Genomic DNA, 26,594 nt, shown 5'->3' with positions numbered 1-26,594 from the left:
ATCATAAGAAAAAGGATCAGAGTTACATGTGAATAATAAGAGTTCCAGGAGAAGCAAAAGAGATGGAGGAGAGAAACAGCAATAAGACTTCCTTTCCTGACAGTATAGTAGACCAAATACTGAGACCAATGCTCCTGCAGCAATAATTTAAAATGCTTGTAAATTATAAAAAGAGGCTTCCTTGGCTCAGTGGTAAAAGAATCTGCCTGCAATGCAGGAGCCACAGGAAATGTGGGTTCGATCCCTGGGTCAGGAGGATCCCCTGGAGGAGGGCCTGGCAACCCACTCCAGTGTTCTTGCCTAGAAAATCCCATGGACAGAGGAGCCTGGTGGGCTACAGTCCACAGGTTCACAAACAGTCGGACACAACTGAAGTGACTGAGCATGCATGTACATACATAAACTATTAAAAACTTTTGTTAAGCCTCTATTAACATTTTGTCTGTTTATCGTGTACAAATAAATACAGTTTACTTGTATCTTCCAGTTTACTTGTATTTTTATGATATCTTTTCATAGACAAAAGTTCTTAATTTTAGTATGATCTCAGTTAGCAATTTTCTGAACATTCTGAAATCCCTTCCTATCCCAAGTTCAAAAGGGTAGGCTCCGGTACAGGTAATTTACGTACAGCCATAGGTTTGCCTTTCACAACTAAAATCTTTAATCACCTGAAGTTGATTTTTGTTTGTGGTGTGAACTAGGCACCTCTTTTTTTCTGTATGGAAAACCAATTGCTCAGCACCTTTCATTGAATAGTTATCCCTTTCCACAGTGATCTAAAAGTACACATATATCATGTATTAGGTTTCCACACATGCATGGATATGTTTCTGAATCTCTATTCTGTGCCACCAGTCATTCTGTCTACCTCAGCAAACCCCACACCTGAGCTTAACAACTTTAGCATTAGAATGAATCTTGATTTCTGGACCAAAAGTCACCCAATTTGTTCTTTTGTAATCAGCATTGTATTTGCTATCCTTGGTTGTTTGCACTCCCATATAAATTTTTAGAATTAACTTGTCCAATCATTCCTACCCTACTTCCCCAAAAAAACTCTTATGATTTTTTATTGAAACTTTATGAAAGCTATTAATTAATTTGTGGTAAATGTCTGTCTTTATGTCATCAAGTCTTTCTCTGAATATGATTCTCCAAATGATTCCCTGGTGGCTCAGATGGTAAAGAGTCTGCCTGCAATAATGTGGGAGACCCGGGTTCAATCCCTGGGTTGGGAAGATCTCCTGGAGAAGGAAATGGCAAGCCACTCCAATATTCTTGCCTGGAGAATCCCACGGACAGAGAAGAATGGTAGGCTACAGTCAATAGGGTCGCAGAGTCAGACATGACTGAGTGACTTCAACATAGGTAGAACTTACCTATAAATCATTAGAGCCTCGTATTTCCATTTTGAGGATATTTTTTATTGATTCAATTTTTTAATGATTTAGAACTATCTAGATTTTCTAGTTATTTCAAAGCAGTGTCAATAAGCCATAAGTTTGTAAGAATTTCTTTATATATTTGAGTAAAAATTTCCTATATATTTGAGTAAATTATATATCAAAGTTTTAAAATATCCTGTAATAAAGTTGTTTTTAATATCCTCTATCATCTTTCTAATTCATTCTGTACCTGTATTTTTGGTTTTTAAATGCCTGATATTTGAGTCTTTTCTAGTTTTTTATTCTCATCACAGGTGTGTCTCTTTCATTAGTCTTTTCAAAAATTAACCTTTGATTTCACTGATTCTTTAATATAATGCATCTTTTATTCCATTTATTTTTACTCATGTTTATTGTCTTCCTTAAACTTTCTTTTAATATATTCTATTAATCTTTTAATAAATCCTTAAGTTGGATGCCTAGCACATTAATTTGCAAGCTCTCTTCTTATCTAATATGAACATCTAAGATTATGCAGTTCTATCTGTTTTGCTTTAGCTGTAGCCCACTAGTTGCTCTATATAGATTTTCTTCTCATTCAATTCTAAATGAATCCTAATTTCTATCATGGTTTTACTCTATGACCCATAAGTTCTTTGGAACTATATTTTCATAATATTTTTAATTTTAATTTTTAAAATTTAATATTTACTATTTTTATTTCCATGCGTAGAGTCATCCTAGCTCTTTTTAAAACTATTTCTGCCACTGTTGCACTAGAGCCAAATACTGGGGCCCACACAGAGTCTCTTCTCGAAGGCTCTTTACGTTACAAGGGTACCCTCTCCTATCTGAATGAGCCGCATCATTTTCTATTCCTCCTATATTTTTCACTAAAGAATTTTATCAGATGTAATATGTCAATGGATCAGGTAAAAAGAAATGAGGATTAGATATTAGAGTATCATTGGGAAATTGATCTGGTAATTTAAAGGCAGGAGTAAAAGCAAAGAACTTCTACTTTTGTTTCCATAATTTTACTTCCATCATTATTCTCTTATCCATAAAGTAATAAGACTTCCTGTGAATTAATAAGCTGACAATAATAACATTAGGTTCATAGACAAAACCCCGTATGTTAATTTTTATGACTCTGTTAAGCATGACTGTCATTTGTTCCCATGAGCACATTTCTCCCAAAGGAACATATACTTTAAAAGAATGAAAACAGAAGAATAATTAATCAAATTGGACCATATAAATATATACCTACTAGTTCAAAGGAAAAAAAAAAAACCATGAGATCTGGAACTAGTAGAAGATGAGGTTACACATACATCTCAAAAACACAGCAGAACAACAGCTGTTTTAACCCAAGCCACTCCCAGCTCAACCATATGAGATGACAGACTGAGCGCCCCTGGGGCAGAGGTACACAGCAACTCTGCCTCTTTCAGCTCAGCTGGCATTCAGCAATCCATTTCCCCGCAGATTCACTTCATAGTACCTAACAGAAGGCTCTTTTCCTTGAAGTCTGGAAACTAAAGCTCTCTGTGCCATTGAAGCTTGACATTTTTCTAGAAGGAATACTAAACACATTAGCAGTAAAATGCAGTGGGCACTGATAGGAAGAGAAAAGCCAGGAGTCTCTTCTAGCCATGGTCCTCTGATTTATTTGGTTTCACTTGGCCATGGAGCCTCCCTGTGCTGGCTGCCGCACAACCTAAGCATATTGAAGCCATTTCTAGCCCACATAAAAGGAAAATACTTTGTGAGTATAATAAACGCGAGAGACTGAGCTTACAAAGGTGAATGCATTCTGGCTCTCACTCTTGAGCAGCTCGATATTCACTCGGCCAGAGAGGCATAAATATAAATAGTGTGCTAAGTATTGCGGTTATTATGGTTATGTTTCTGAAGGGCCTCCCTCAAATACACATAATTCTTTATTCATACCTTCCTTCCTTCTCTTTCCTACACCTTCCAGTGCCTCTCACCTCTCTGACTGCTTTGTGACCCTTGGCAGACCTGTCTTCTTGCCGTTTTCTAGTTCCAAGATGCTAGCTGGGTTTTGTTTCTCTGACAACCTAAAGAGTCTCATTAAAATCCACAGTTCATGGTTATATAAATGATGTCTGGATCTAAACTTTCATCTCCTCTGCCACCTCTTTTTTTTTCAACTCCTCTTTATCTAACATCAGAAATGCTGGGAGAGTTTCAGAACCAATCTCTTAGCCTCCAGGTATAAACCATCCCAAACGGTCAACCACACCGCTGACATGAGGCATCTTTCCAAAGAAGCAGATCCCAACCTCTCTGGCACCAGGGACTGGTTTCTTGGAAGACAATTTCTCCAAGGACTGGGAAGGTGGGGATGGTTTGGGGATGATTCAAGTGCGTTACATTTACTGTACACTTTATTTCTAATCTAATGTCACTGCTGATCTGACAGGAGTTCAGGTCTGCAGCCTAGAGGTTGGGGACCCTTGTTCTAAAGTGCAACCTAATTACATCACTCTCTTGCTTAAATTCTTCTAGTGGCTCCTCTAACTTCAGAAGACATATAAGACCCGTTATCTCTGAACCCTTCTTATCTAATGAGTTCACTACCTGTCATCCTCCATCCATTGGATGCTGGAATCCAACCACATTCAGCTACCCTATTCTCTCACATGCTGTCTGGATACTATTCACCTTATCAATTGTTTGCTCATTGGAGACTTAATCCAGTCTCTTACTGGACCCTTTAACTATCACCACTTAAACTAAGTCATGGCCACACTGGTTTTATTAAACATAAATTAAAACCATTTATGCTGATAAATCACAGTCCTGAGTCAATAAATCCATCACCAATCCACCAGTTGCCCAGTTCAAGGAATGCCCAATACAGTGATAGCCATTATGCCAAATATTAATCCATTTGCAAATTGATCTTTTTGGTGAATTTATCAAATTTAGTTATGCAGTAAAAACCACAGTTCTATGGATTAGCAGGGACCAAAAAGGCTTCAAGGAACCCAGATTTGGGGCCTTCAGACACTCTGTCTCTCAGTCTCTGCAATCATTGTCCCTCTGTCTCTCTGCCTCTCTGCCTTTCCGTCTGTGTTCCAGACACCCTCTGTCTCCAGGCTCCCTGTTCTCTGGCCTTCCTCCCCTTCCCCCACCCCAGCCATGCCCTACTGCTCTCTGCCTTCTTTGTTTCCTTTCCTCTCTGCCCTTGGGTTTCCCTCTAGGATCAGCAAGTTCGACTGCGTTATGCTGATTCTGCTCTTCATTTTACCCCCAGCGGAGGGTCCCACCTGTTTTATCCAGCTCCCTCCTGTTTCAATAACAGGACAAGAGCAGAGACAAATAAACATTTTGTTATAAGGACAAAACTGTTGTTGTTCAGTTGCTGCATTGTGTCCAACCCTTTGCAACCCCATGAACTGCAGCACACCAGGCTTCCCAGTCCTTCACTGTCTCCTAGAGTTTGCTCAAACTCATGTGTCCATTGAGTCAGTGATACCATCCAATCATCTCATCCTCCGTCTCCCCCTTCTCCTCTTGCCCTCAATCTTTCCCAGCATCAGGGTCTTTTCCAAAGGACAAAATAAAACTACAAATAAAACAACAGAAACTTCAAAAAGATATTAAAAATTCCCATCAAAATCAATGACCATATTCTTATGAATAGTTGAAAGAAACAAATTTTTGTTAATTGATAAAGTTGCCAAATCTGTCAAAGTAGTCAATGTGAAACTTGCCACAAGAATTTCAGTGATGCTAAAATGTTAGCAAAACAGCAAATGACTCTAAAAAGGACTTGAAAAAAAATCATAAAAAAAAATTATAAATGGAAAGGTTCCAAGTGAAATGCTAGATTTTTGCTATATCTATTAGAAGAATATATTCATACACAGATTCAAAAAGATACATCTATGAATATATTCATAAGAATATGTTTATAAAGAGACTAAACCTCCCTAGGAAACTTACTTAGCTTTAAAAAAAATCAAACAGATCTTAAAATACTGTTGAAAAGAACATATTCGTAAGAAGAATATAATTGAATGTACTTTAAAAATATCATTTAAAAATATTCATAAGAAAATATATTCATATTAACTTACTATACTTAAAACAATGCTCGTTAAAATAAGTCTTTTTCAAATCTGTGATTAAGTGGGCAAATTATTCATTTAGCAAAGTAATCCTTCAATAAACTGGCAAATGGGCCAATCTTGTATATCAGCCATTCAGTAAGCGAAACTTTATCAAACTGGCCCCTAGCATATTGACTTGCTTCCTTTCTGTACTCATTATAATACGTTTCCTTATGATGCATTGTAATGATTGTGTCTCACCCAACTCCCTCAGGACATCTTATTCACTTTGTATTCCCAGAACTTGGCAGAGAATGTTTCATCTTTGAAGACTAAAATGTTGACAAATGAGTAAACAAATGAATTAATAAATGACCTTTACCCTGCCTTAACCTGAAGTTTTCTTCCTGCAGGCTAAATACCAAGGTAATCTGAATTTAAATGGGTAAGCCCAATGAGAAAAAAAGTTTTTGCACATTTCACATTTTATGTCCATGTTTGTAGGTGCACAACCTCATAAATAATTTGCTTATGAATCATAGGAATAATATCAAACTTTAAGCGTCTAGTCAAATATGGAACTTGAAATAAAATCGTATTGTGTTGACTATTGCTTGGGGTAAAAAATAATAGCTTTATTGGACAATCAAAATTTGTATGTAAAATATTTTGTTATTGTTGAATTTGCCTTGTAGTTTTATGAATAACTCACATTCTCCAAAAGGATTTGGGCAGGATGCTCCATATAGACGTAGAAAAGACTGCACATACGTGCCACTCATTGTTGCAAACATGTTTAAGTGTTGCTTTGTATCCACCATATTGATTCATGGTTCCGGAGAATTATGAAGCCACAACTGCTCCAATAGTGCTTAAATATACTGCCTTTCCAGGACATACCAAGGCTAGATTTCCTTGAGACTAACAAATTCAAATTCCTGCTCTGTACCTACTGCTGCATATCCCTCATGTTTGAAACTGATTTTGTAGTTGTGCCCCATACTCATCATTCCTCCTTACAGGTCTACTTCAGTGAACTATACTAACCTTCCCTTATTTCTCCCCCAACCCTCTTGTAAGTAGATTCACAAGAATAGACACAAAGGGTCAAAGAGAGATGAACTATCCACTCTGTTAGTAGTGGCAGTGTGTGCATGTATGCCAAGTCACTCCTGCTGCTGCTGCTGCTGCTAAGTCGCTTCAGTCATGTCCGACTCTGTGCGACCTCATAGATGGCAGCCCACCAGGCTCCGCCGTCCCCGGGATTCTCCAGGCAAGAACACTGGAGTGGGTTGCCATTTCCTTCTCCAATGCATGAAAGTGAAAAGTAAAAGTGAAAGTGAAATCACTGAGTTGTGTCCAACTCTTAGCGACCCCACGGACTGCAGCCTACCAGGCTCCTCCGTCCATGGGAGTTTCCAGGCAAGAGTACTAGAGTGGGGTGCCGCTGCCTTCTCCGGCTAAGTCACTTCTGTCGTGTCCAACTCTGTGCAACCCTGTGGACTGTAGCCCACCAGGCTCCTCTGTCCATGGAATTCTCCAGGCAAGAGCAGTGGAGCAGGTTGCCATTCCCTTCTCCAGGGGATCTTCCCAACCCAGGGATCAAACCCGTGTCTCCTGCAGCTCCTGCATTGCAGGCGGATTCTTTACTGCTGAGCCTCCTGGGACGCCCCCATAGTGGCAGAATAACACCCAATGTACAAGACTTCCTTGTATGAAGCATGATGTTTAGGCCTGATACCCAAAATATAACATCATGTTCCTTCCCCCAGCTTTGAAGACAACTTGGCATGGGACTGGCATCTCACTGACCCACTTAGTCTCAGACAGTGGACACTCCCTCCCCAACCTGGGGCTTATAGAAGGCTGCTTATACCAGGCCTGAACAAAGGCAAGTGCAAAAGGATGGGGAAAAGATTGTGCCACATACAAACAGTGATCTTCAAACCAACAACAGGTAGACAGGGCCTCTGACAGTCAGGATCTCATCTATCTCATCAATCAGATCAGTCACTCCTCACCTGAACTCAGGACACTATGTCTGTCGGGGAGAAAATCTATAAATGAACAAGCAGCCCCTGCCTTCTTAGCCAAGGCAACAAAAGTCCCCTCTTGGGAAGCCTGAAGCATAGGCTGTAGGACCCCTGCTGTAACACCCTCTGCCATTTCCCCAGTCATTCAGGCTAAGCTCTTGAGCGTCAATCTAAACTATACCCTTTTTTCACTTCCTCGCCGTCCCCTATATTTTATCAGTCACCAACTCCTAAAGTTTTATCTCCTAGATATTTCTCCATACATCCTTTTCTCTCCATCTCTCCCACCTGATTCCTACATCGTGCCTTCATCATCCTTTGCCAGCACTGCAGTAACAATGCCCTAATTCTTCTTTCTGATTTAAGTCTGGTTCTGTCTTTAATCTAATCTCCACTCTTCAGCCAGAGTGATCATTCGGAAACTCAGCTCTGTCATGTCACCCTCTACCAGCTTCCCATTAACTAAAGGGCAAAAGCCAAGCTCTTTAAATGGGCTACAAAAGCTCTTCATAACCTACTACCTTTCCAAAATTACTTGCCCCATCTTCGCTGTCCCACACTCATCCTACTAATAGTAAAACTGGTATGGTTTCTGGCAGTCAGCATGTAACTTTAAATCTCCATCCTTTGTTCATGTGACTTCTGTCTGAAATGCCCTTGACTTCATGTCTCATTGGGTTAACTCTGATTCAGTCTTGAATATTCTGTTTAATGCATTTCTCCTCCAGCAAGGCTTCCCTGACCTCAGTCCTTGCTCCCTGTCCTCATCCCTCAGGGTGGGAAAATTATTCCTCTTCTACACTCACTCTGTGAATGGCTCTGGCACCGAGTTTACTACCCCGTGTTGATTTTTTTTTTCATGTCGGTCTAGGAAGACCAATAGGAATTGAGTAGGGGCCACATACCCAGTAACTAGAGATTACTAGCACTCAAAATAAGTTTGTTGACTATGTATTTTCTATTCCTTCAAATCATTCATTCATCCTTTAACTTATCCATTAATTCAATTATCACTTACTGATGAATTTCATGAGTATGTCCCATCTCACTCACCCACTTTCATTTTGCTGAGTAATATCCTGATTTCCCAGATGTGTTTAGCCTGTGTGGAAACCAATCATTTTCCCTCTTCTCTACACATTCCAAAGCATGTGAAGAACATTTGTTAACTATTTCCAAATTGTCATCTGTTTTTAAATTACCCATTTGAATCATTTTTATATGCTTCTTGTTCTAGTGACAGAACTGACTGATTACTCTGCGTCTTTTAATGGGTATAGACTGCCATAAGTGAGGCAGTATAACAGCCTACTATTCTGTATCTGAGACTGTGCTCCCCCCTTTCTGCCTTCTACCTGCAGGAAATTCAAATCACAGTATAGTCATTAGAATTAAATACATGTTGATAAATAACAACAGGGAAGTAACATCAGTTTATTACAGCAGGTCTTTGAAGCCGCTCAGACTGCCTTTTCTTGTTTCGAAGCCTGGCTTTAGATGAATGGGCACTGATTTTTTTTTTAATTATTATTATTCAGGTTCATAGAGAATAAAGTCTAAGAGCTTTCGTATAAATCTTATATTTTCCAAATAAAATCTCAGAAAAAACAGGGAAACTTAGGGAATGGGTGGTGGCCAGTCTGTGGAAGTCAAAGGCAGGGCAAACCAGCTTGTCCAGAAGCACTGGGCTTGGGAGCTGGAGAGTTAATGAAAATGTCAGGCTCTCCGAGCTTCTTCCTCATCCTCTCAATGAAGAGAAAGAATGGCCAAGAGTGACTGAGAGTAGGGAGGAGCCAGGAAGGCATGGCCATGAAAAGATGAGGAGCAAAGGCGTCTATTCAGCTATGATCCTCCTACTACAAAGGACCCACTCCTCAAGGAAAAAATTTGTATAAACTATATCATGAAGAAAACTTTTAAATAATAATGACGATAAGCTAATCAGCTAATTTTTTACGCCAATAACCAGATTAATGTGTGTGTGTGTTGGTCACTCAATCATGGGACTCTTTGCCACCTCATGCACTGTAGCAAACCAGGCTCCTCTGGCCATGGAATTCTCCAGGAAAGAATACTTGGGTGGGTTGCCATTTCCTTCTCCAGGGGATCTTTCTGACCCAGGGATCAAACCCAGGTCTCTTGCATTGCAGGCAGATTGTTTACTATCTGAGCCACCAAAGAAGATTAATATGTACTCTTCCTTAACAACTTTTGGAAATATGCTATGTGTGTGCTCTCACCCTTCTGCAGGGAATCCAAATATCTTCACAACCAGCCCAGAATGAACATGCCGCCAGAATGTATGCCTGCTGTTAACACCAGTAAGGCCATCCATCCTGGAGCATGAAGCCGAATAGAAGCCCCAACTATACATACAATTATACAAATAACAGATATCTCTTTCCTCCTCTGCAAAGTTCCACATTGGATTCTAGTTCTTTTTCAAGCAAGGAGAGTGACTTGTCATGAAAATTTGAAAGGAAAATCTGAAGTCTGTCTCTCTGTTCCTAGGTCCTGAAAACCGGCCACTCCCCCACCAAACTCATCCGGCACCCTAAAATCCAAAGATCCCTTCTCAGCACAGAAACTGGAGAAGATCCCCATGGCTCCTTGGTCTCCTGCCTTCCCAGAATCCCTGCCTTCCTGCCTATACTTTTCACGTCTCTCTCCCACCAGCCAGCACCTCCAGCAATTTTTCACCTCTTTTCTGCCTTCTCCTTCAGACCTAGTTTCAAATGCAACCCTCCACTAAGAAGCTTTTTACTTTATTCACTCCTTTGCCATTCTATCTTTTAGGAATTCTTTGGAGAAGAACAGCAATTTGGGATGTTCTGATGCCCATGTCATAAAGCTGTAGCTCCCCACACCACTTTTAAATGGGAACATTTGTTAAATACTTCACGTCAGTCATTCTCCACCTACTTATGTCATCTCACTTAACCATAACAGTGTAGTTACACATTATATCCACTTTTCAAGGAACTAGGAATTAGAATAAGGACGTTGTAGAGCGCACACAGCTAGCAAGCCATGAAATCAGGTTTTGAACTAGGAGACAGTGACTCCAATCTGTTTTGTTTTGTTTTTTTAATGATTGAAAAATTTTACAGATGGTAACAAAACTATCCAAACTTTTGGAGTCTGGCCTTGATCTGACTGACATTTTTGTAAACTTGCTTAAATGTTTACCATACAAGAAAAGAAGGCTGGGTCACTATCAGACGTCTCCACATTTCTAACAAATCTCAAGTCAACAGAGCTCTAAGCAACCCTACGCTTAAGAATGTTAACCAGAATAAATTCTGTCTATTACTACTGAGGGAAAGTAAAACATTAAGTTGATAGTTTCCTGATATATGTTGCCATTTCTTTGAAGTAATGTTCCATTAGGTATTACGGGCTATAGAAAGATCAGTGATGATTAGCTGGGGGTTGGCAAAGGAAACAAACCCAAAGCATTATCTAAACAACTGAGGGCATTGCTTTCTTTCTTCAGACTTAGAAAAAAAGAAAAAGTATTGACAGCTAGGCATACACCCCAAGTAAAGATGGGAGACTTGTTTCTGCTCCGGGCCGGGTGTGTGTATGTGTTGGGATGCAGTGGTCACGTGCTGGGGTCCAACTGCACTCAGGCAGGTTTGGAGGGCCCCTCTCGATCTCTCTGCCTGAGGAAGGTCTGTGCAGAGACTTATTCTTTAGGACTGTACTGACTAACTGTGAACTTCATGTAAAACTGTATTATTTTCAACCTCAGAAATATTTACCAAAAAATCAGGGACCACGACCTCCTGGACAAAAGGAAAACTGTCACAGCACTGAAAGCAGGAGAGGACCGGGCCATTCTCCTGGGACTGGCCATGATGGTGTGCTCCATCATGATGTACTTTCTGCTGGGAATCACACTCCTGCGCTCATACATGCAGAGGTAACACCCCTGGGGGCTTGGGATGCTGTCTTTTGTCTTCCTTCTCCATCCTCCCACACAGCTTAGCAATTCCGAGGTCCTCTTTCTTACCTTCTTTGCTTTGAAGCACTTAGACTAGTGCCTGGCACTTACTACTGTCAATGATGTTATCTAATAATAACGATAAAAATAGTTCTATGTGTAAACCACCTACTATGTGCCAGGGACTTGCCATACATTACTTTTTAAATTTTCACAACTGTTCTATAAGGTAAGTATATATATACTCATAAAATTAGCAAAATTGAGGTTCAAGAAAGATCTAATATGCTGTGTCATTACTGTTGTTCAGTCACTAAGTCATGTCCAGTTCTTGCAACCCCATGGACTGGAGCCCACCCGGTTCCTCTGTCCATGAGCTTTCTCAGGCTAGAATAGTGAAATGGATGGTTATTTCCTTCTCCAGAGGATATTCCTGACCCAGGGATCAAACCCGTGTCTCTAGCATTAGCAGGCAGATTCTTTCCTAGGGAGCCAGCTTTAGTATTTGGCAGGAAGAGCCAAGGTTCAAACCTACATCCTGTTAATTTCAGAATCCCTGGTTTTGGCTCTTAACACCTCTGTCCATTCTCCACCCCCGTTCCTTTTCCTCCACAGCCCTCTCTTCCATCACCCCACACACTAGCAGTTCTCAGCTGCACATTTCAACTTCCTGAGAATCTTTAAAAATATTGACACCCAGGCCCCAAGCACCATCATTCCATAATGTCAGATTTAATTGGTCTGGAGTGGGACCCAGTCACCAGTAACTTTTACAGTTCCCCAGGTGATTCTAACAGGCTGAAAAACACTGCTATGCACTTTATAAAAATTAATTATCTAGTTTTAATTGGGGGATAATTGCTTTACAATATTGTGTTGCTTTCTGCCATATATCAACATGAATCAGCCACAGGTATATGTATGCCCCCTCCCTCTAAAATCTCCCTCCCACCTCCTACCTCATCCCACTGCTCTACATTATCACAAGGAGCTCAAATCTGGTGTTCTTCGCACTTTCTAAAATAACAGATTTTGAACTTTTCTTATTTAAGTGTTTGCCCTGGGTTTACCAAATAGATACAAACACTGAGTTGGCAAGTGTGTTCCCCCTTAGTAACCCATGAAACTCCCCAGTGTTTCTTGCTGTTGTCCATATTGACACTCTGAGCATGGGAAAGCCCAGCATTGCTTTAACTAATCAAGAAAGTCTCATGACGCTTCAGTTTAAAGAAATGAGGCCCTTTCAAATGAAAAACTGAGGTTTCAATCCAAGAGAATCAAACCATTTTGTGGCATTCATTTCCCCACTTAAATTAATACTTTCATTTTAGAAGCAAAATCTAGTTGAAACACAGTAAGTTGCTAAAATTAAGGCATCCTCTTTCCCATTTATGGCTGCTCTACTCTGCTTCTCTGATGCTTTCAGCTCTACTCCTTCTCAGTGAAAGCATGGATGCCTCAGGCCGCAGAGCTCACTGATTCCAAAACTGTTTTCCAATACTCACAAATGCTTAGCACCATCTAAGACTTTTTTTTCTTCCTTGTATAAGCAAAATCTGACCACTCAAGTCCCCAGAAAATTTGCCACACCAGAGGGAGTCAGGGCTTGAATCCTGGCTCTGTACAAAATTGGACATGAAAAGAGGGGCCCTATTAACACACGTCCAGCAAAAAGAAGAGCTACTAATCTGCAAAGAAACGTGCTATTTTCTAATCACTCTGGTGATCAGTTTATATCCAGAAGTGAAACATCAATTCTGGGTACATTACTTCCTAATCATAAATATTACTCTTGATCATAAAATTATAAATAGTTTGAAATGAAAAGCTGACCAATGGGCAGCTCAAGAGGTTTTCTTTGTTTGTTTAGTCTTTCTAACTGAGAGGTCTCAGGACACGGACAGGAATCCATTAATCTCGTATAATAGCCTCTTTTCCACTGTGGGGAAGCAGTGCAGTACCGCACAATGAGCCTGGGCTTTAGAGAAATACAGGACTGGGTGGAGTCACAATTTCCACCACCTACTAGCTATGTGTCTTTGCATGCATTTGACTTCTCTGACCATCAGTTCACTGACCTTTAAAAGAATTTCGTATCCAACATATAAGACAAAAAAGACAATGTATGTAAAGCATCAGTTAGGATGAAAGGGGTACAATAACTGATGGCTCTTGGTGTAATCAAAAGATGAAGTTATCTTTTCTCCATTTTTAGGAAGGCCTTAAAGAAATGCATCATTGTCCTTTCACCTATCACACCAGAACTTAAGCCCCTCCACTCTTTCATCATCTCTCTTCCCCTTCTCCCTTACATCTTCTCTGCCTACAAAGCAGGCAGACATTGTGAGGCGAGGACCAAGGTATGACAGGAAGCAGGTTAAAACGTAGAAATGCAGGGTGGGTACAGGCTCTGATGTAAAAAGATGCTGCCTTACCCTTACTGGTGAATTTTATAATGAAAAAAATCTAATTTAAATCAAGCATTGGAAAAGATGATACTATATTTGATAGAAATCATTGGAAAAAGTTCTCAGATGCCAGGCAAAGTTTATCTATGTTTATATTGTAGTTAGCTTGTGGCTCAGCTGGTAAAGAATCTGCCTGCAATGTGGGAGACCTGGGTTCAGTCCCTGGGTTGGGAAGATCCTCTGGAGAAGGGAAAGGCTACCCGCTCCAGATTCTGACCTGGACAATTCTATGGACTGTATAGTCCGTTGGGTCGCAAAGAGTTGGACATGACTGAGCAACTTTCACTTTGACAAAGCTGCTCTGTGCAAAGGCATACACATTACAAGTAGATCTGGAAGATTCTTCAGGTCAAGGAACTGACAGTTTCTGCGCCCGTGGCATCTGTGCTTACTCTTCTCCTCTCTGTGTAGTGTATGGACCGAGGAGGCTCAGTGCACCTTGCTGAATGCGTCCATCACAGAAACATTTAACTGCTCCTTCAGTTGTGGTCCGGACTGCTGGAAACTCTCTCAGTATCCCTGCCTACAGGTGTATGTTAACCTGACTTCTTCCGGTGAAAAGCTCCTCCTCTACCACACAGAAGAGACAATAAAAATCAATCAGAAGGTAGGAGCTTGGCATACACGGTATCTCATTCGCCCTCATGTAGCTCCACACCAGTTCATCTCTCTCTGTCTGTAGTTCTTCTATGCCAGCATTTCAAAGCAAACATGCCACCACACAGTAGACCCTGCCTCATCCAGTCACAGAGTTCATTGCACTACTTGACTCTTAACTGAGAAACATTTATTTTCTGTGCAAGTCATGGTCAAACCAGTCCCCATTTTGTAGCAGTGAAGATTTAGCCTTTACTTCCATTTAGAAGGGTAAACATCATATCCTTATTGATACACAAATAGATTAAATTTTTCAAAGCAAATGTGCAGCTTAATCAGTAATATAAGCCAAAAAAACAAAAAACAAAACAAAACCTCAACAGGTATTTGTCATATACCTGGGAACCATGGGGTTAAACTGTATTTTGCTTTCCCAAGGTCATTGTCACTTAGTTCTATGGTCTTGGAGATGTAACTTAACCTCTCTGAGCCCCAGTATCTTCTTCTCTAAAAAGGTACTAACAATGACCATCTTGCAAGGTCATTGTGAGAATGAGAACAGAGCACAGAGAGTGCCCAGCAAAGCCCAGGCAGGACCTTCAACCCATGGTCACAGTTTGTGTGCCTGTGCCTATTTCTTCATTTATGTTAGGTTCATCGAGACTGAATTTTCCAGCACTAATATATTCAAGTGCACTTGTTAAATGTTTAGTATCTCTGTATTAAAGCTGCAAATAAAATTTGCATTTAAAAGGTCTGGGATAACCAGTAAAGTGTCAGCAGAATCAACCTGCCATTATCAATTTTAAGTTAAATACATTGTGTTTTTGATTTACGAAAACACAATTTAGATGGCCAGGGTACTTTCATATGCCAAGACAACCTGCTGCCATTCTCTAATAGGACAATTGGCCCTCGTCACCAGGATACAACTCTCACAACTCTAATCTTTCTTGTAAAAACTCTACAATTATCAGCAGTTAAATGATACAGATTATATGTATTAAAAAAATTCAATAGCTGTGGAGCATGATACTAGAACATAGGATTTGCTTTCTGATATATTAACACAAATAAGGAAACCCTTGCCTTTTGGTCACATTAACTTAAAAGAATTCTTGCAAATATTTCTGAAGACACAAGGTAGGCTCTGATTTCCTTTTATTTGTAGAAAAGAATACACACAATTCCAGTCTTAATCCTATTCTACAAATATACATAGCTAGTTCTCCCACAAAATGTGTGTTTTTCGAGATCCCTCAAATCAAGTTTTTAAATAAAAACTGTCCTGTAATTATGGATACCTATAAAACTCTCAAATCTCCAAGAAACTGAAAATTGGCCAAAACTGAATAGACATGAGAAACTGAGACATATTTCCATTTTCTTGTCTTGATGTTTTATTAGTACAGCCCTGTGAATGCAATATGTCAGCTATAAACTGGGAGTGAAACTACCAGAGAAAGTCTCCGCTAAAATTTTAGAACCAGTATTTTGTCTGCTGTCAGCATGATACTAGGTCACTGTTTAGTTTATTTACCTTGTTTTTAACTGTGAGACATGCAAGAAATGAAAAAGTGCAGCTTAAGCACCCATAGAGATCCTCTACGTAATTACTAAGAAAGCAAAGAAATAAAACATGTCCTGCACTGCAGGAAATCAGAACCTTACAGTTCTGATGACTAACGCCATCAAGTACCTTTTCATTCATTTATTGGCATTTTGAATTTTTTTTTGTATAATATCTGTTTAAGCCCCTTGTTTTCTATTGAATTGATTCCATTGGATTGTTTCTTCTTAGTATTCAATATAGGAATTCTTTAAATCTAGATGCAAACCTTCCTTGATTGTTGTGTTGCAAATTATCTTCTCTGGATATGAAATGTCGTCTTTTCACTCTCTTAATGATGTATTTGAATGAAAGAAGCTTCTAATTTTAGTGCAACCAAATCTTGTCCTTGTCAATATTTATTTTTCTTTTCTTTTTTCCTTATCTTCCTCTTTCTTTCTTTCCTTTTCTTTCTTTTCTTCAATCGTTTGACTGTCCTGCTGTCTGTTTAAAAAGTCTTTACCTATCCAGAAGTCATGAAGCCATTCTCCCAAATTATCTTCTAGAAATGTTATCTTTTTTTCTTTCACATTTTGAGTACAATCTGCCTGGAATTGATTTTCATGCAAGAGTCAAGTTTCTAGATTTTCTTTTTATTCATATGGACAATCATTTGCCCAAGTCCATTTATGAAAAGACTACCCTTTCCTCACTGGATTATTTTTATGATTCCATTTTCCCCTCTATTTTCTTGGAAGTCATCTGTTCTGTTACTGTTCTTTTAGTGTTTAGTCATTACAACTTGAAATCTTGCCTAATCAAGGCTATTAAAACATTTAGCTTCATTTATTCTCTTTTCAGGTTACATATTATCATTTTTATTCTATATGTACCTTAAGCCCATGTAGATATTATATTGCTTTTGTATATGCTGCTGCTGCTAAGTCGCTTCAGTCACGTCTGACTCTGTGCGACCGCATAGATGGCAGCCCACCAGGCTCCCCCATCCCTGGGATTCTCCAGGCAAGAACACTGGACTGGGTTGCCATTTCCCTCTCCAATGCATGAAAGCGAAGTGAAAGTGAAGTTGCTCAGTCATGTCCCACGTGACCCCATGGACTGCAGCCCACCAGGCTCCTCCGTCCATGGGATTTTCCAGCCAAGAGTACTGGAGTGGGGGGCCATCGCCTTTCCGGCTTTTGTATGTCGTAGTTATCTACTTAGATGCGTCCCCATCATTTTCCATTTCCTTATTCTTCATTCCTTCTTTTATCTTTGGTCTTCTATCTGGATTATTTTTTTCTACTTCCTGAAGAACATTCTTTAATATTTAGTACAATATCTTCTCTAAAGAAATCTCTGTGTCTCCTGCATTGTAGGTAGATTCTTTACCATCTAAGCTACCAGCAAAGCCCCCTACATAATTCTCATAACTCTCCTAAAATACTATGACCTCCTTTATAAATGCGGAAGATTCCTGAAGAAATTCAGCAAGCTGTTGAAGCTCACCTAACTAGTGACAGCAAGGCCAGGCTTAAACCCAGGCCATTGGACTCCAGAGTCCCGTTATGTCCATCATTCCTGAACTTTACAGGTCTAGTAAGCAGTGGGTTGTTGAATTAGCTGAATGTAACCTTTAGAAAAACTGTGTAAATTGATTTTACAACAAATGGGGAACTTTAAAAGAAGGGAAATATATAAATAGATTTTTTTTGACTGAAATAAAAGGCATTAGGGACTTTGCAGAAAAAAAAAGAAATCTCTGAAAGTATTCATTTGTCTGAATATATTTTCTTTTCATTCTCAAAGTATATATTCATTGAGTATATAATTCCAAGTTGGCTGTTTTTTTGTTTCTGTACATTGAAAACATTCCTTTGTGTTCTGGCAAGAATTATAACTATTTGGAAATCAGCTCTCAGTCTAATTGCTACTTCTTTGAAGGTAATCTTGGTCTGCTTTAAAGATTATTTCTTTAATTCTTCACAGTTGAACTACTATTATGTGCCAAAGTGAACATTTATTTCTATCTTGCCTGCTTAGTGTTCCAAGGGCCTGCTGTTCCTGCTATTCCTTGATGTTCTTTGACAATTTTAGGGGGTCTTCAGTCATTATCTCATCAATATTTCCTCTGCTCTCATTCTTTCCTGCTTGTCCTTTTAAGACTCCAATGGACCATGTTAGGCATTCTCATTTCATCCCCTGTATAGCTCCCTGTCTCTAGTATTTTTCCCTTCTTTTGTCTCTCTGCTTCTTTCTAGATATTGACCTATCTTCTGATTTGCAATTCTTTCCTCAGCTCTGAGAAATCTATCATTAAACCCATAATCCATTGAGTTCTTAATTTCTCTTACCGTATTTTTCATTTCTAGAATACCTGTTTCAATCTTATTTTATACTTTCTAGTTTTCTGCAATATTCTAATTTTTGTCTTTTAAATTCTTCAACATAAAAAGTAAAATTGTAGTTATTTTAAAGCTTATTTTGATGACTTTAAGAAATCTGAAGACCCTATGGGCCTCTTCTATTTTTTTTTCTTGATTGTTTTCATGCTATATTGTAATGTCTGGCTATTTTTTTTTATTAGATGTCAGATATCATATCTGAAAATATTTATAAAAACAATTTTAAGCCTAGTTTGATGTCATGACATCATCTTTTCCAAAACTTATTTCCATTTGCTTTTGCAAGGCCCCTAGCTACAAATCATGATCACCTCATTCTGACTACATAAACCGAAATATTCAAGTTTGAGCTAAAGTCCCTGTGAGGACCTATCTTCTTCAGATTGACCATCACTCCTAGGATGCAGCCTTGAACTGTCCCAACCCAAAGTGAATATGGGCCCACATTTGAGAGGCTGTAATGATCATTCCTACCCCTAGTTCTACAAGGCTATCAAAAATTCTATCCAGCCTTCTGGGATCTCAGCCCCTTTTAGAATCAACAGACACTCCAAGGGGAAAGGTAACACCAAACAGTAGGCTCACCTTCTTGGCCCAGTGATTCTTCACTCTCTGGTTAGCTGTCCTCTGCCTTTAATTAGAAGTATAATACATACATTGAAAATACAGTTATTACCATGTCAGAAGGTCACTAAACCATGATCTTAAGGTAGCATGAGAAACATACAGAATATTCCTGAGGAGAAAATTAAAATATTCTCCATCTTCACCTCTCCTTCCTATTACTATTCCCCAAGCTCACCAAAAATAGTAACCATTCCTTGGTAATGGGCATGGTTTTACTGATACATGAGGCACACTACTGAAAATGTTTGATTTGAGACAACAGGAGGCAAAGAGATATCAGTCAAGCTTTCTGCTTCTTTATAGAATGAGATTCAAAAGGATTTTATTTTTAAATTTTTACATCCTCTCATATATTCTTTTTCTTTAGCTTTTAAACCCAGCGAACAACCTCTTGTCACTAATAAACCTGAAGCAGCTTAAGCTGATAAGCTGGCATGCTCTGGTGGAGCAACTGACTGACTAACAATCTCTAGGAGCTGCAAGTAGGTTCAAGGGCCGCTGCCTCTCCTGGCAACAAGGCTGTCACTGGGATCATAAACAGTGGCTAAGTATTGATTCACTGTGGTTGTTAAACTTCTCAATGCTGATCTCCTTTGAGAGGTTAAAACTTTACTTACCAGGGATCCCCCAAAGTGCCCATCTGGTTTAAGAGAATATTTCAAATGAATTTTTGTGCAAAACCAGAAAATATATCCATTTTTGATATGTAGTATAATTCTATATGACCTTCCGAGGTGGCACTAGTGGTAAAGAATCCGCCTGCCAATGCAGGAGATGTAAGAGATGGGGATTCTACCCTTGGGCCAGGAAGATCCCCTGGAGAAGGAAATGGCAACCCACTCCAGCATTCTTGCCTGGGAAATCCCATGGACAGAGGAGCCTGGAGGGCTACTTTAGGGTCCAGAGGGTCGCAAAGACTCAGACACGACTGAAGCAACTTAGCACACACACAAGCACAATACCATATTTTATGCATATACATATGTATGTATATAATATAATTATAATAAGGAAGACAGCTATTCTGAGTGGAGAATAACTTGTATGAATTAGCCAATTATTTAAAGCTCCAAACTCAACATCACCCCTCATTTTGTCACCCACTCTGAAGCTTTCTGGTTTCCCCGCATGCAGAGAGGATACATATTTGGACCAGAATTTCTCAGCCTCAGGACCACTAACATCTGGGGTGGAACATTACTTTGCTGCCTGTGAGAGAAGGGCGGAGACCTGTTTTGTAGGTTGTAGGATGTTCAGCAGCATTCCTGGCTTTTACCCGCTAGAAGACTAGTACCATCCTTCTCCATGTGTGACAACTAAAACTCTCCAAGCACTGGCAGAACCACTGCTTTCAATTTCGTTTAGCTTTTATCTTGAATGCTGAGAGATTCTAAAATTTTAATCAAAGCTTGTAAGCACTGAGTTCCTCTGCACAGCATTTAGTAGGATAAGGATAAAAGGGAAGAAAATAAAGTGAGGTTGAGAATCTAAATGAGAGAAAAAGAGGGACCCACATTTGTTAAGTGTCTATGATATACTATATGCCAGCACTATGCTAAAAACTTTACAAAAATCATCTCATTTAATCCTGACTAAAACCCTACTCCTAAAGTAACAATAGCCACATTTTATCAAGAGCTTACAATATGCCAGGCACTGTATAAGACTAAATATTTTATATGAACTCACTGGTTAAATGCAGCAGCAATCCCACATATTAGGTACCACTACTTTCACCACGTCACAAAATGAAGCTGAACTCAGAAAATGAAATAATTTTCGCAAAGTCAAACATTCACAACTTAGGTCTAAATTAAAACTAAATCTCTTTACCTCAACATGATATCTCTTAAAAAGCAAAACAGCACATTCTCTTGAGAGAGTAAGATAAAAGCTTTAAAAATTATAAATTCTATAGAATATTTACCCTTCTGATGATATATTTCAGTGAATAGGTGAGAATCCACACCATCCCATCATATGTCAAGAGGTGTTTAGGATCAAGTAAAAGGCCGTGAGCAAGGGATAGAACTATCTGTGTTCCACAGGGACAAAATTGTATATTCAACACCAGTTTACACAGAATGGATATTAGACAGACATACACCCTGCAAAGAGAGGGGAAAAATGTGCCTGGAAATTTGACACATGACATCCCCATAATTAGGACCTTAAACTTAGGAATATTTATTGGATATTTGCTGAAACTGCCTGTGTACCATAGATTCAGAAATGATTCTGTGATTGACAAAGTTTAGTCACTACTCACCAAAAGTGAATTGTTGCACAGCTAAGGGCATCTTTATGCAGAAATGGAGGGAAGAATGTTCCCCCAAACAGCTTGCACTGAGCATCAAGAAGAAAAACCTGGAAAATGAACCTAATTCTTTCCATTGCTGAGAAAGAGGATCAGGGTGAAGGGCAAGGTCAGACTTGATAGCTGACTTTCTCAAGGCCTAATTGGACACATCATGGACCTGAACGCTCCCCAGTTCAATCCACTGTGGTTACTGATTAATCCTGAGGCTCCACACAGCTCCTATTTCATTAGTGAATTTCCTGGGTCTTTTAAGCTTCCCCTCTACGCCACATCAAGCAGAAATGCCATAACAAATGTGAAAGCTCTGGGAAACACAGAAAAGGAAACCTCTCTTGAGGGACCTGTGTCTCAATACTGCAGGAAACCATATCACATAGCAGACTGTGAATACTGTTTTCCTCTCCTCTGTGAAACATTTCAAACAGTCCCACTTGCCAAAATCAGGCAGATACTACAAGCGCAAACTTAAACTCTACACTAGATTTTGTGAGATTTGCTTTTTTAAAAGTCTCAAATAGGAATGAAAATAACATCCCAGTTACTCCCTCATCTCCTCTGTCCATCACTAGGGTTCAAAGAACTCAAAAGTTCAGAATATGCCTGTGGGCCAGAGTGCTCCAAGACAGACAGTTGGGCATCTCTACATCCTTTTACCGTAGCGATTATGCCCCCTTCTCCAGCACAGAACACAAAGCCTGGCACACCATTTGTGCTTAATAAACATGTATACAGCACTCATTGTTTGAGGACACTGAAGAAGTCCTATCTGACTTCAGAACCAGGAATATGTATGTTTCACATGAGCAATGCTTTTGTTTATATCTCATAGGCATTGTGAACTAGCATGCCCCAGATACCACAGACTTCTGAGAGCAAATCTGTGGCCCACCTCGGTGAAGTGTAGTCTCCCTTAGTAGCTCAGAGGGTAAAGAATCTGCCTGCAATGCAGGAGACTCAGGTTCAATCCCTGAGTCGTGAAGATCCCTTGGAGAAGGGAATGTCTACCCACTCCAGTATTCTTGCCTGGAGAATTTGATGGACAGAGGAGCCTGGTGGGCTACAGTCCATGGGGTCAAAAAAGAGTCAGACATGACTGAATGACTTTCACTTTCACATCACTTTCTGCGAAGTGTAGAGTTTTTACTGAGCGCCTCTTCAGCCTCCTTGCTGTCCCATTTCATTCCTCCCGGCTTTGTCCTATTTCTCTCTAATGATCTGTTTCAAATTGTCTGTTTTTCATGCCTATGCCCAGCACACAACCTGGTACTTTAGAGTTACTCAAAAAGTATTCATTAGATTTCATTGAACTTAAGTCTTCTCTGAAATAAGACACTGCCTTTTTAATAAAAGAACAGATGTAGACCAAACCCTTTCCCTTAGGTGATCTTGAGAATTGGCAGCTCCCTTCCTCCTGTCATAAGGGAAAGGAGGCTGACCAGTGAGGTTATCCAGCCAAACACCCCCCTCTTACTGCCCACACTCATCCCCATGGCTTTTAGTTTTGGGTTGAAGGCCTATCACTTTTTGCTTCACACTTGCCTAGTGAAGCATGTCTAAGTAAACACCCAAAAGGTACTCTCTCAAAACTTCTGTCCATCATAAGAATAAAAATAATTCTATCCATGTGAAAGTTTCTGGAAGGGAGGCTAAGAAACAAAAATTTTCAGTCCTTTTCCAAAGAACTGGAGAGGAGATGCAGTTGCTGGATCTCTTTTCGTAGGGAAAGGACAGTCAGAAGAGGGTGACAGGACCCAGGTTTCCTCAGCTGGAAGATGAAAGGTCATGCTATGGGGCCATCCCTGTATTTTCAATACTAAAGGGAATTTAAGAGACCGGGGAAAGTACAAAAGTGTATTAACAGAATTCAGGATTGAGAAGAAAGAGATGAGTCTAAATCTTCCCCTGAATGGCTGCCTCAGAGTTTTGCTAGGTTTCTATAGTCACAGTGTTAGTTGCTCAGCTGTCTCCAACTGTTTGCAATCCCATGGACTATAGCCCAACAGGCTCCTCTTTCCATCGAATTCTCTAGGCAAGAACACCAGAGTGGGTATCCGTTCCCTTTTCCAGGGGACCTTCTTGTCCCAGGGATCAAACCCAGGTCTCCTGGCATTGCTTGCAACTTCTTTACTATGTGAGCCACCAGGGAAGCCCCTCTGTAGTCATATGTTAGGCACAAAAGAAGGGCCTATAGCCATGTTAAAGAAAAAAGAAAAAAAAAAAAAGAAATACATAATATATATAAACAAATTTTAAGTGGTATGAAAGTGTCTTCAGTACAGTTCAGTTGCTCAGTCATGTGCAACTCTTTGCAACCCCATGAACTGCAGCATGCCAGGCCTCTCTGTAAATCACCAACTCCCAGAGTTTACTCAACTCATGCCCACTGAGTTGGTGATGCCATCCAAGCATCTCACCCTCTGTCGTCCCCTTCTCCTCCCACCTTCAATCTTTCCTAGCATCAGGGTCTTTTCAAATGAGTCAGTTCTTTACATCAGGTGGCCAAAGTATTGGAGTTTCAGCTTCAACATCAGTCCTTCCAATGAATATTCAGGACTGAATTCCTTTAGGATGGACTGGTTGGACCTCCTTGCAGTTCAAAAGACTCTCAAGAGTCTTCTCCAACACCACAGTTCAAAAGCATCAGTTCTTCAGTGCTCAGCTTTCTTTATAGTCCAATGCTCACATCCATACATGACTACTGGAAAAACCATAGCTTTGACTAGACAGACCTTTGTTGGAAAAGAAATGTCTCTGCTTTTTAATATGCTGTCTAGGTTGGTCATAACTTTTCTTCCAAGGAGCGAGCATCTTTTAATTTCATGGCTGCAGTCATTCACACATCTGTAGTGATTTTGGAGCCCAAAAAATAGTCTGTCATTGTTTCCACAGTTTCCCCATCTATTTGTAATGAAGTGATGGGACCAGATACCATGATCTTCGTTTTCTGAATGTTGAATTTTAAGGCACCATTTTCACTCTCCTTTTTCAATTTCATCAAGAGGCTCGTTAGCTCTTCTTCACTTTCTGCCAAAAGGGTGGTGTCATCTACATATCTGCGGTAATTGATATTTCTCCCACAAACTTGATTCCAGCTTGTGCTTCACCCAGTTCAGCATTTCTCATGGTGTATTCTGCATATAAGATAAATAAGCAGGGTGACAATATACAGCCTTGATGTACTCCTTTCCCTATTTGTAACCAGTCTGCTGTTCCATGTCCAGTTCTAATTGTTGCTTCCTGACCTGCATACAGATTTCTCAAGAGGCAGGTCAGGTGGTCTGGCATTCCCATCTCTTTCAGAATTTTCCACAGTTTATTGTGATCCACACAGTCCAAAGGCTTTGGCATAGTCAATATAGCAGAAAAAAATAGATGTTTTTCTGGAACTTTCTTGCTTTTTTGAAGATCCAACAATGTTGGCAATTTGATCTCTCCTTCCTCTGCCTTTTTAAATCCAACTTGAACATCTGGAAGTTCACAGTTCATGTACTGTTAAAGCCTAGCTTGGAGAATTCTGACCATTACTTTACTAGCATGTGACATGAGTGCAATTGGGTGGTTCAGTACAGTTCAGTTCAGTCACTCAGTCATGTCCGACTCATTGCGACCCTATCAATTGCAGCACGCCAGGCCTCCCTGGCCATCACCAACTCCCAGAGTTCATCAAACTCACATCCCTCGAGTCAGTGATGCCATCCAGCCATCTCATCCTCTGTCGTCCCCTTCTCCTCCTGCCCCCAATCCCTCCCAGCACTAGGGTCTTTTCCAGTGAGTCAACTCTTTGCATGAGGTGGCCAAAGTACTGGAGTGTCAGCTTTAACGTCATTCCTTTCAAGAACACCCAGAACTGATCTCCTTTAGAATGGACTGGTTGGATCGCCTTTCAGTCCAAGGGACTCTCAAGAATCTTCTCCAACACTACAGTTCAAAAGCATCAATTCTTCGGTGCTCAGCTTTCTTCACAGTCCAACTCTCACATCCATACATGACCACTGGAAAAACCATAGCCTTGACTAGATGGATCATTGTTGGCAAAATAATGTCTGCTTTTGAATATGCGATCTAGGTTGGTCATAACTTTCCTTCCAAGGAGTAAGCATGTTTTAATTTCATGGCTGCAATCACCATCTGCAGTGATTTTGGAACCCAAAAAAATAAAGTCTGACACTGTTTCCATTGTTTTCCCATCTATTTCCCATGAAGTGATGGGACCAGCTCAACTGGAATTCTATCACCTCCACTAGCTTTCTTTGTAGTGATGCTAAGGCCCACTTAACTTCACATTCCAGGATGTCTGGCTGTAGGTGAATGATCACACCATCGTGATTATCTGGATCATGAAGATCTTTTTTGTACAGTTCTTCCATGTATTCTTGCCACTTCTTCTTAATATCTTCTGCTTCTGTTAGGTCCATACCATTTCTGCCCTTTATCGAGCCCATCTTTGCATGAAATGTTCCCTTGGTATCTCTAATTTTCTTGAAGAGATCTCTAAACTTTCCCATTCTGTTGTTTTCCTCTATTTCTTCTCACTGATCACTGAGGAAGGCTCTCTTACGTCTTCTTGCTATTCTTTGGAACTCTGCGTTCAGATGCTCATATCTTTCGTTTTCTCCTTTGCTTTTCACTTCTCTTCTTTTCACAGCTATTTGTAAGACCTCCCCAGACAGCCATTTTGAGGGTTTTTTTGCATTTCTATTCCATGGGGATGGTCTTGATCCCTGTCTCCTGTACAATGTCATGAACCTGCATCCATAGTTCATCAGGCACTCTATCTATCAGATCCAGTCCCTTAAATCTATTTCACTTCAACTGTAAAATCATAAGGGATTTGATTTAGGTCATACCTGAATGGTCTAGTGGTTATCCCTACATTCTTCAATTTAAGTCTAAATTTGGCAATAAGGAGTTCATGGTCTGAGCCACAGTCAGCTCCCAGTCTTGTTTTTGCTAACTGTATAGAACTTCTCCATCTTTGGCTGCAAAGAATATAATCAATCTGATTATGGTGTTGACCATCTAGTGATGTCCATGTGTAGAGTCTTCTCTTGTGTTGTTAGAAGAGGGTGTTCACTATGACCAGTGCGTTCTCTTAGGAAAAGGTCAGTTTTCATTCCAATCTCAAAGAAAGGCAATGCCAAAGAATGCTCAATCTACCACACAATTGCACTCA

General features: G+C 39.9%; 1 protein-coding gene across 3 annotated transcripts in view; it reads left to right on the top strand.

Moving 5' to 3' along the window:
• The window catches only part of KCNMB2 (potassium calcium-activated channel subfamily M regulatory beta subunit 2), a 424,156-nt gene that overhangs the window by 385,665 nt on the left and 11,897 nt on the right, over window positions 1-26,594 (top strand). For all 3 annotated transcript variants that reach the window (XM_060405120.1, XM_060405123.1, XM_027958237.3), the window contains 2 exons: window positions 11,264-11,434; window positions 14,335-14,530. In XM_060405120.1, the coding sequence (XP_060261103.1) occupies window positions 11,264-11,434; window positions 14,335-14,530 (367 nt within the window). The remainder of the gene's footprint in view (window positions 1-11,263; window positions 11,435-14,334; window positions 14,531-26,594) is intronic.

This window comes from Ovis aries, chromosome 1, assembly GCF_016772045.2.
Source record: "Ovis aries strain OAR_USU_Benz2616 breed Rambouillet chromosome 1, ARS-UI_Ramb_v3.0, whole genome shotgun sequence".
NCBI lineage: Eukaryota > Metazoa > Chordata > Mammalia > Artiodactyla > Bovidae > Ovis > Ovis aries.
This window is presented reverse-complemented; position numbering and strand designations above follow the sequence as displayed.